At 38.5% G+C, this 11,495-nt stretch overlaps 1 protein-coding gene across 11 annotated transcripts in view; it reads right to left on the bottom strand.

The window, feature by feature from the left end:
- The window catches only part of DOCK9 (dedicator of cytokinesis 9), a 126,605-nt gene that overhangs the window by 85,202 nt on the left and 29,908 nt on the right, over nt 1-11,495 (bottom strand). For 8 of the 11 annotated variants that reach the window (XM_021416241.1, XM_021416203.1, XM_021416257.1 and 5 more), the window contains exon 2: nt 3,152-3,268. In XM_021416241.1, coding sequence (XP_021271916.1) covers nt 3,152-3,268 — 117 coding nt within the window. Of the gene's footprint in view, nt 1-3,151; nt 3,269-8,997; nt 9,278-11,495 lie in introns of those variants that run through there. The other 3 variants (XM_021416210.1, XM_021416267.1, XM_021416249.1) reach the window with 2 other exon arrangements.

Raw genomic sequence — 11,495 nt, 5'->3', positions numbered from 1 at the left:
TTGACATATTTCTTTGGTAATTTTGAGGGTTAGAGCTACTTCCGACAGCACGTTTGGAGAACAGCCAGAGATCATCAGAAAAAGGTGAATTACTGGTTCCGTGCTTTTTTTCCTCCATCTTTTTCCCTCACTAGGGAAATAACATCACTGGGAGAAAGGCAGAAAACCAAGCAACACATGGTTCAGAGAAGTCAACTGCTGTGCAAGCTTTCTAGTTTCTGATACAGACTTCAAGTTCTTATTAGTGCTCCTTTAATACCTAGCAGCAGTAAGAGTTACAAACTGAATTGGGCATTAACAGTGAATTCAGAATAAGATATTAAATGAGTCTAACGAAATGGTGGGAAAATTCTGAAGCAAAAATCAAAATGGCAAAGCATTAGAAGCTGCTACAATCAATACAGGTCTGCATTGTTACAATTTCAACCCCTAGCTGTTAGAAAATCATAAAACTACATTCTGTAACTTCCTCGAGCAGAACTAACAATAAGTCAGTTACATAATCACTTGGCAGTGAGAATCACAATAGCAACATCAATGTACTTAACATATTTCAGTAAGTTACACAAATCCAAAATATATTTGAAAATTGCAGAGAAAGCATAAAAACATTTTCTAAAAACGTTATTTGTAATAAAATATGAACAGCAATTAAAAAGTATGCTTTTGCTACTAACTGTATGAAAAACATGCCCACAAAATTACATTTCAGTTAATGAAAAGCATTACCTGAAAAAATGTTATCTAAATTAATTACAAATGCTTCCAATTTCTCCCAAAATAATTTCACCTTCAGCACAAACTCAGTAGTGTTATCACTCTGCCTCTATAAACCAAAAAACTCGTACGTTTTTATTAGATGACTGAAGAAATGCTATCTAGCTGCTGCAGAGCAAATATTTAAAGGGCAATGAAAATTTCTCCTGAATGCTAGTTTTATGACCAAGATGGTAACAAAATAACCTCACTCCTAATGTCTTCAAAAATCATCAGAGCTTGGCTTCCTTTTTAGGCAAGTGTGTTTTAGATTGTAAACAGTTTAACCTAAGCATAAGGAAAAACTTCGTAACAAATAAAATCAGAATGCTGTTAAGAGGAAATGGCTTGAACAGGTTTTTAAACAATGGCTTCCACCTATAAACTGTTCAAAGCGTGTATACAGGCAGTTCTAGATATTGTAACTCATTGTTTTAAACTGATCTTATGGGGGCAACACAAAAACACGTGAGCGGAGGCTTACCAAGAGCTCTCCACGCATTGTGTAACAGCAACAAGTTAGGAAAAAGGAAATTAAGAAAACAGATGTGAAGCACAATGGCAAATACAGAAAATATGCCATTATTTAAATGATTTTAAAAGTACTGGCAATCATACCAAGATTTAAGGTTTCAAAACTATAAATGATTATGGAAAACTGCACAGGGTTAAAAGGTTTAAATTGCTAAAGCATAAATAACACAAGAAGTTTCTGTTCTCTGACAGTAATACCTTCTTAATCATAGAATAGAACCGTTTAAGTTGGAAGGGACCTTTAAAGGCCATCTAGTCCAACTCCTCTGCAAAGTACGGGGACACCACAGATAGATCAGGCTGCTCAGAGCTCCGTCCAGCCTGGCCTTGAATGTCTCCAGGGATGGGGCATTCACCGCCTCTCCAGGCAACCTGTTTCAGTGCTTAACTATCCTTAGTGTAAAAATACTTCCTTATATCCAATCTAAATCTCCCCTCTTTTGGTTTGAAACCATTTCCCTTGTCCTGTCACAACAGACCCTGCTAAAGAGTTTGTCCCCTTCTTTCTTATAGCCCCCTTCAGATACTGAAAGGCCGCTCTCAGGTCACCTCGCAGCCTTCTCTTCTTCAGGCTGAACAGCCCCAGCACTCTCAGCCTGTCCTCACAGGGGAGGTGTTCCATCCCTTGGATCATTTTTGTGGCCTTCCTCTGGCTGCACTCCAACAGGTCCATGTCTCTCCTGTACTGAGGACTCCACATCTGGACACAGCACTCCAGGTGAGGCCTCACCAGCACAAAGGAAGGGAGCAGGATCACCTCCCTCGACCTGCTGGCCATGCTGCTTTTGATGCAGTCCAGGATATGGTTGGCTTTCTGGGCTGGGATGGTACATTGCTGGCTCATCACATAATTGTGGGGCTTAGAAGGGACTTCAAGAGATCATGAAGTTCAACCCCCCTGTTAAAACAGGTATCCTACAATACATTGCAGAAGTAGGCATCCAGACAAGTCATGAATATCTCCATAGAAGGAGACTGCACAACCTCTCTGAGCAACCTGTTCCAGTGCTCCTTCACCCCTACTATTCCGCGTGTTAGCACAGAACTTCCTAAAAGTTTTAGACCATTACTCCTTGTTCTATCACTGCACACCACTGAGAAGACCCTGGCCTCATCCATTTGCCTCCCACCTCCCATCAGTTATTTATAAACATTTATCAGATCCCCCTTAGCCTTCTTTTCGCCTGGCAAAACAGACCCGGGTTGCTCAGCCTTTCCTCATAAGAGAGATACCCCAGGCCTGAAATCATCTTCAGGGCCCTCCACTGGACTCCTTCTAGGAGATCCCTGTCTTTTTGAACAGAGGAATCCAGAACTGGACACAGTAGTCTAAATGTGCCCCATCAGACAGAATAGAGGGGGAGGATCACCTCCTTCAACCTGTATTTTTTTTATTTATTTATTTATTTATTTTTTTGCATTAACAAGGATTTTTGGGTGGATTAACATGCATTAACATGTCCATGCATTAACTCATGTCTTTCACTGCTATGGAGGGGACAAAAAATCATTTTAAAAGTGAAAAGCAGATCCTATTTTTGAACCAACACCACATGGTTTCCTACATCAGAAAGGGGTGAAACCATCTAGAAATGATTGATCGCCTACTTCAAATGGCAGTTAAGATTGCTGAGTTGCAGAGGTAGACTTCATAATCTGAACAGATGAAGAAATTGTGCTATTTCTTCTACCATAACCCAACAGAATAATTAAGCAGTATAAAGGGATTAATGGTAAATATTTTTTCCTTTCTTCTTTTTAAAGCTAGAGAACATTAAATAGCAAAGAAATATGAAGTTTTCATGACTACTGCTGCTAAAAAACTGATTTCAAAAAGGTGGAGGACAGGGTATTAAATTACCTGAAAGTCATCGTAAGGAAACAGTAGCATCTCACGTAAAGCATCATTCAAAATCTGTGTTTTCCTCTGAACGATGACATTCTCGTAGTCTATCGGTTCTATGAGTTTTGGTTTTGCCTAGAAAAAAAAATAAATAAATAAATTCAGGTATGCATTGAGGATAAATTACAAACTGTTCACCATTGTAAGAAGTAGCTCGTTAAAATATGGGCACAATTTGGTTTCTTCTACACCAGAACCTGACAGTATTCAAAATGCAGACCAGGTCACAGGGTATCATACAGATAACAGCAACCGTTTACACAGATAAGCAAGCTATTTGCCTCAGAAAGAAGAAATAAACTATTTCCCACAACACAGTACGGTGCAGAATAAACATCTGTATATTTTCCACTATTAACAAAAATATTTAAATTCCGCCTCATACTGTCCAAAGAACTGAGTTGGCTTCAGCAGAGACTAAAACAGACTTAGCTTTGAGGTTTGTTTCAATTCAATAACCTGCAGTAGGGATACGCTAATTCACTTTCTTACTTCTCTATAGGTTTTTCTCTGAATTCCCATATGCAATTTTTCTTCCTCTTCATTGCCTGACTATCTCTCTTCAGTTACTATACACTAATACAACATTTAAACACTGTACAGCTGTCAAGGCACTACAGCTGGCTGTGCACATAGAAAAATCTTCACTCACCCAGCCAAGCATTCTGTTCACTGGTCAGATGGTAAAACAGGTTTAGATAGAGTTCTGAAAGATGAAGAACTCCAAAACCTTTATTTACTTTTAGCATGAATTCTCCAGCAATTGAGGCCTTTTCAATCACACAATTTTCTTCCTCCAATGACTGCAAATTTTAAGCACATTCAAAGGCAAAAACTACAGAAACCCAGAGGAAGGCAGGCCTCATTATTTTTACTGACCAAGTAAACTTATAACAACTTTAAATACTTGTGAATATACATTGCCAAATTATTTATATTGATGAAGTATTACATAATAAAATACACAAATGCTATACATTATGGCAACAGCTGTTAAAACTTTACCTACATCTAGGCACTGAATGATACTGTAAACTGAAAAATTGAGCTGAATCATTTTCACATAATGTCTCAGAAACATTACTCCATCTTGAAATCAGGTCTCTGCCTGTCACAGAATCACCATGGTTGGAAAAGACCTCCAGGATCACCCAGTCCAACCATCCACCTACTACCAATATTTCCCCACTAAACCACACCCCTCAGTGCAACATCTCCACCTCCTCCCCGGACAGCCCATTCCAGTGCTTCACCACCCTTTCAGAGAATAAATTTTTCCTCATATCCAACCTGAACCTCCCTTAGTGCAATTTGAGGCCATTCCCTCTATCACTAGTTACATGGAAGAAGAGGTCAACCCCCACCCCCACCCAGTTCCCTCAGCCACTCCTCATAAGATTTTTGATCCAGACCCATCACCAGCTTCATTGCACTTGACACAGAAATAATTGTTTCTATAAAAAACTCTTGAAGACTTTCTTCCTCCAAGTTTCTCCAGAGTAACTCATTTCTTTCTTAGTCATATGTCAGATTCAAAAGGAAGAGGATGTTTTATCAGCTTAAACCAGATATGAAAAAGAAAACAATGAGCAGCACACTAACTTGGCATTTAGCCAGACTTAAAACATCACAAGGAAGCAGATTCTCTCTCAAGCTCTCTTTCAGAAAAAAGATTTGTCCGGTCTATTACTGCATGTAATATAAAAGACACTAGGTATGTGCAGCGTTACTGAATGTGATTTATGGACCTGCTGACACACACAAAACAGCCTGGTCAAGACTGGAAAACTAAGTCTCCCAAACAAGACTTAACTTTTCCTATCGATTTGCAACAAGCAATGTTTTTATTTCAGCAATGTAAGACAATACAAAGAGCACAGAGTTTCACGGTGTCCAGCACTTGGGCGAGCTATTGCCATGTTTGTCAAAGACAAAACAGAGGAAGGGATCTGCACTGTATCACTCCGTTTCTGCCAGTATCCTAGGCATGGAAATTTATCAGAAGCAAGAAGCATTTTAGAACAGCTGTCACGACACCCACAGTAAACAATCTAATGTGCTAGAACATCATTTATATATTTGGACAAGTATTGTCAAAAGCCACCGGATAAAATGTAAGAATTTTAGGAGTTCAATGATTGCCTAGATTATGTACTACAAGTAATAACCATCATCATCATCATAATATGGTATATCCTTTCTTGTATGTCTCAGTTGTGACAAATCTTACCTTCCACTCAAGGTTTTTCATAAGGTTTTTACATGGGGTTTCGTTAGCCTCATGCTACAAAACATCATTTGTAAGAAAAAGCGTACTTAGCAAATATTCCTGCAAAAGCTTACTAACAGGTCTCCACAAAGAGAAGAAATAAATTGCCTAGATTTACCAACCTTAAAACCCATTCTAAAAGTTATATTTATATTACATAACACATTATCCCCTTTAGTGACTCAAACGTAAACTTTGGGGCAGGGGGAACTTCTGTGGCTCTGTGCAAAGATCACGTTACCACTATGCATATATTTAAGCAACAATATGCTTTCATCAACAAATTCACACCTTTTAAGCCTCTGAGACATGAAAGAACACAATGCACTCTTTAAGTCACCTCTTCTCACGCTGACGTAAACAGACCAGAAGTATTTACCCGAGCTAAAGACAAAGAACCACCCATACAAAGAATGGACAGTTGTACATGCTTTAATTATTGTTTTTCAAGGAAACACTGTGCAAAAAAATGTTTCTTTTTTTTTGTTGTTGTTTAAATAGAAAGTCCCCAAACTCTCATTCTATTGTCATAAGGGAGCTGTCACAGAAAAGAGTGAGCTTTTCCAGAACTCAATGAGCACGGTCTAAATTACTGTGTTTTATTCATCAGATGTACTCAGTTGATGGTTTGGGCCCATTTAAAAACAAGAACACTTTCCAGAACCCAAACATTTTGATCAGACCTTCTGAATTGCCAGTATTTATGTTTTTAATACAGATCCGGTTATTTGATTTCTAGCCTCCTCTGTCATTTTACTTTATTTACCTTCAGACACAAATAAAGCATGTAGAGTCCTGTTAAGTTCTCTTATCAGTGCAGAAACTTCTAACAGTAGATGTAGACTTAGTCACTGCTCTGTTAGACAGAAGAGCTCAGATGTCCTATGTTTTAGACTTCCAGTTTGTTTTCAAGAAGTAGTTCTGGTTTCTCAGAAACATCTCCTGATTTGATAAGCAGCTCCTAGTTATGAATTACTATTGAAGTGCAGCTGGGAAGCATGTATACTAATCAGGTGACTTCCACAACAGCTAGTGTAACAATAGTTCACCCCAAGACAGGGCACCACCCAGAAAATCAAAATGCTTTTTCCATAGGCTCTTCTTGTGTGCGAACCTCAAAAGTAACAGCACAGAATCCCAGGAAGGCTGAGGTGGGAAGGCACCTCTGGGTTCATCTGCTCCCACCGCTGCTCCAGCTGGGACACCCAGAGCAGGGTGCCCAGGAACATGCACTCAGTTTTACTTTAGCAATAATTAAGCAAGAATTATTCTCTTCATCACCATCCTCCTACAGGCAAAAAAAAAATCAATTCAGGCACAATGCTTGATCAAGTAGCATTGTTTCAGTGTCACTTGATGTTTTTGGCTGTAAACATTCAGTTTTCCAAGCACTGTGGCAGACTTGGTGAACTGCAAGAATGAAAAGTCTTTCAAAAACACTTGTTTCCTTGAAGTCTTGACTGTCCTGTTTTTATTATGAGTACTCAGAAAACTGAAATGTTAAGTAAATCATATCTCAGTCCTCCAGACAAAAGTACATCTCCACCTGAAAAAACGTTGGCTAGAGTCTAGAACAAGGAGTATTCCCACAGTAAAATCAAAAGCTCTGTTTCCAAAAGCAATTCTCAAAAAACCAATCAAGTACAATTCTAAGGTTTCTAATCCAGAAAAATGTAAATTCTGCTGTTTACTTTCAGTGACACCAAGTATCAGCGTATCCATCTTATTAATCAACTTACCCACACCCCATACCAGCAAGAAAAGACCTACTTTCACTATGGCAGTAAATGCCTACTGCAACATTCCAGCCCAATGAAATGAAAATGGACCCAAGTGTTTTTGCTGAATGAAATCCACCACCCTAAGTTCTGCTTTCTGTCTAGCAGTGCACACAGCCCAATGCATCCTTGTGCCATTTCATCTAGTTCCCCTCAAGAAAAAAAAAAAAAGCAAAAACGGATATCATACCTTCTATAATTATATGCCATATATACACTTGTCTATATATGTAACAGATTAAGACAAAATTAGCAACTGAAATGAAAGCAAAGACATTTTTTTTTATGTGACCTACGTGGAAACTAAATGTTCTCAAAATATTGACCTTTGTTTTCAATGCATCCAATTTATCTGAAAACAGCAAAAAAGAGGGGAAACACTGGAGGTACATCAACCCATGAATATTCAAATGTAGCAGTACCTGGAAAATTAAAAGGATATCCTTTGTAAATGGTTATAATTAAACACAGTAACCTTTTATTCTTTTTTTAAGTAAGTGCATACGGTCACTGAACAACTGCAGTTCCCTGCGTATCTGCAGAAACACTAAATATCCTCTCAGAGTATTCATGGGGGAATAAAAACAGTTCTAAATAAAGTTAAACATTCCGAAGTCAGGAAAGCACACACAAGATTAGCTCATATTGTACTGATGAAAATCTGGACCAGAAATCAGAACACACCCATGCAGAAAAAACATGTTTTACTAACAACTGCTCTGAGTAGAGGGAAACTGAAAAAAAAAAAACAGTGTAAAGAAAAAGAAAATTTGTCTTCCTAACGCACATGTAAGCTTCCAGCTATGTACAGTAACAATTCCCACAAAGCTACAGATGTACATTAGTACACATGCCAAAATGTTTGAGTCTTCAGAGCACATAGTATGGAACTCAAATCAGGGCAGGGGGGACATAGCTTGGGACCACTAACCTCAACTACAGCCAGACACAAAAAGAGGAGACTTTCAGCCTTCTACTCAGCAATTAGGTATGAGATATCATTAAGTGAAATTGGAATTTTAGTAAGAATGATTTATGTACTTCTTTCTACCGACACATGCTTAATAACCCTCCTCTGCTGGTTGAAGAGGTTTATTGTCCTAGCTGCAGACAGTTAGTGGATACATTACTGCTTGCTTATTACGTTCTCTTGCTGCACTACTACAATTCCAACTGAACTAGTATGTAGCAATAAAAAAAAAAAAAAAAAAAAATATTTTATTTGATTATCTCCCTTACATACAGGAATATCCCCCTCCCCCTCACTTGAAGTTACTTTAAAACTTTAAATTCCCAAATAATGCACATTGAAGACATGGAAAAACACACCCTTTAACTTCAGTACACCTGAATTTAGACAGATCTTGGAAAATTTAAATAAAATTTAACCACTACACACACAATCTTTAGAGAGTTCAAGTATACTGTAATAGCTAGAACAGATTCTGCAATGCAAGCAGCATCCACGCTAGGTTTGAAGAACTATACAGCTACACTAGACATAACAGACACCGAAAAGCAGCTAATAAGAAAACAGAAGACCAAAATCACACTCTGAGGGAACTAACGACTTGCTAAACCAGAACTGTAAAAAGTAATTAAAAAGGCAGACAATGCAGAAAGACCAGAAAACAAAACTGAAATACACCTACACAAGTAAGAGCACTGGAACTTCTTTCTAGCAGCAAATTAAGCAGCTTTTCGGACAGAACTGAAATTACTAGAGGGTGAGGACAGCTTGTTTAAACAATTCTTACCGGGACTACCACAGGAGCGTCCACTTCTGCTTCACAAAGACCTGCATCCTTGCGCTGTTGCGGAGACTCTATAATCAGGTCTTTTTTAGGATTTCTGTTTGTTCTCGCCTGCATTCTTTGATTGAAAATATGAAGAACAGCAAAACTGTTTGCGTTTTGGCATCAAAATAATTAACATGCCAGTGATCCAGTGAAAACAATAGCTTTTTCCCAACACAAGCAGCAGAAAGTATGAACTAGTCTAACTTCTCAGCTGCAGCTTGCTAAATCTGTCATGGTGGGAATGCATGACAGACAAAGGCCAGCCCCCAAGCACGTTGTATTCCTCTGGGGGGAAAAAAAAAAAAAAAGAAGGTGGATCCGCTTTAATGCCTCATGGTTAAGAATCAAACATAAAAGAGAATGCGCACTTCTAAAATGACCGTGTGAAACAGTCCAAGCCTTTTACAGCACTTGTAAAACAAAGGACTCGGTAATTTGAAATATTTTTATTGTAAAATTTCCTTCTATGCTTTAGAAGTGTAACATTGTTTTGCTTTTGTTTTTTTGATACTAGTATCACTTACTCCAGTACTATCAACAGCCAGCCACTAACCAAGTACACACCCTAGGACCCATGCCCCAAATAGAAAAGCTGATTTCTGAGGGGGGTGAGGAGGCTCTCTCAGTCTCTTCACTCGTTCAAGCCAGTTAGTTCATTCCTATTTCACACGCATTCGCTCTGTCAGTTCATTCCTCCCTCTCTGGAACCCTCCAGCATATCAGATGTTGATCACCAATTGCCAAGAAAACACGGGGAAGACAATGCAACAAGATCTCTACACATCTTGAATGAAGTCATTTGAAAAAACCTCAGCTCTCCAAGCCAGGACAAGCTGTCAGCCAGCACTTACTGGCTTTGCCTTCTGTGTGGCTTCTTCACTGTTTTTGATGACACAAGATGATGGAGCAGGGGATCTTCCCCCTCCCATGAGGCTTGCAGAAGCATCTCTTGGCCTCATGATTCAAGACCAGACAGCACTTAGTGGTTGGTATCTTCCATCCCCAGACTTAACTGTAATATGAACTCAAGTCATGCTTCACTTTTGCTTTTGTATACCAACACAGTCTTGCACTTTACCACTACTCAGAGATACTGTTCAGCAGATATGCACTCCCAAAGTAAGAGGCAGGGATTTATCAGGATCATTGTTGTACAACTCTTTAGCCAAAGTGCAAAGCAATTTTGTTTGCAACTCAGTCAACTGTTTTGGTAATTCTGAAGGTTTGACTAACCTAGCTCCCTCATGTAGTATTTTTAATGCATGACTGTATGCTAAACTCCTCCTGAAGTAGTGTGAACTGATGAACAACGTTCTTCAGGTTGAAAGAGATATTTTGGTTTTCGTTTCGCTTCTTTTCAACACTAACAAGTTACAAACTCCAAATGTGCAAACTTCAGTGGCTGTATTTACCTATGATAAACACATCTGAGAGATAATTCAATTTCAAAATGAAGCACATGCCTAATTTAGACTCCCGATCCGTTTATCCAGTGAGATAGCTTTGGAAACTAAGCCACTACCTTCATTCAGTTCTTAACTCTGCTCCACTTCCTTGGGCAGTTAATTATCTCAATTCAGTATAACTGACATCCTAAATTTAACTTGACATCAATTTTTATCTTTATTTCTAACAGAAAAGAAGTCACCTTAATATGAAGAAAGCAGACCAACTTGTGGAGAAGTTCAAATGCACTCTTTTTTGGCTAGTATTTGAAAGAAGGCACAGCTTCAGGAACAGATTTCTTACCCTTAAGGCCTAACTTAAAATGCTGGTACTCCTTTCTCTCCTCTTCTCCATCGCCATTCTCTCAGCTCTCACAGCTGCGTAAGGTAACCCTAGTCCAGCTTACTGCAGTTGCGACCAACTACAGAGTCTGACCAAGTCTGCCCACTCCATCCACAATGCTTGCCCACTTCCAATGAGTGGACAGAAAGAAACAATAGTTAACTTGATATTAATCAAGATAATCATGATTTACTATAGTTCTTTTTCTCTAGTTAATTAGTTACTAGATAAAGTCGAGAAACAATTCTCTAGAATTAAGGTAAACACACTTTTTAAGCAGTCTTTTTTATATTTAGGCACTCTAGACAACAACACTCTACAAAGGATCTTTAAGAGTTAACAGAAGGAAACGAGCAGTTTATTCTAATTTACGAAAACAGATCTTCCTGGCTAAGTCAAGTTAGACAATAGTTCAAGAACATTTAGTTACACTCTTATATTGCACCAGCTCCTTTTGTTTTCAGAAAACGGAAGTACAGCACAGCTTAGACTAAATTACACCATTACTTGAGGATGCAGCTGCCAAACAGGAATTTGTTTCATTGAGATGGGTTGTGATTATACTTAACTGAAACCAGAAATGCACAGCCTTATTATGCACAAGGCACTTCCACGTACTCACTAATAAAGAGTTAAAAATACCGTGCACTCTAAAAAGAGTTCATTCT

The sequence above is a fragment of the Numida meleagris genome, chromosome 1, assembly GCF_002078875.1.
Source record: "Numida meleagris isolate 19003 breed g44 Domestic line chromosome 1, NumMel1.0, whole genome shotgun sequence".
In the NCBI taxonomy this organism is placed as follows: Eukaryota; Metazoa; Chordata; class Aves; order Galliformes; family Numididae; genus Numida; species Numida meleagris.
This window is presented reverse-complemented; position numbering and strand designations above follow the sequence as displayed.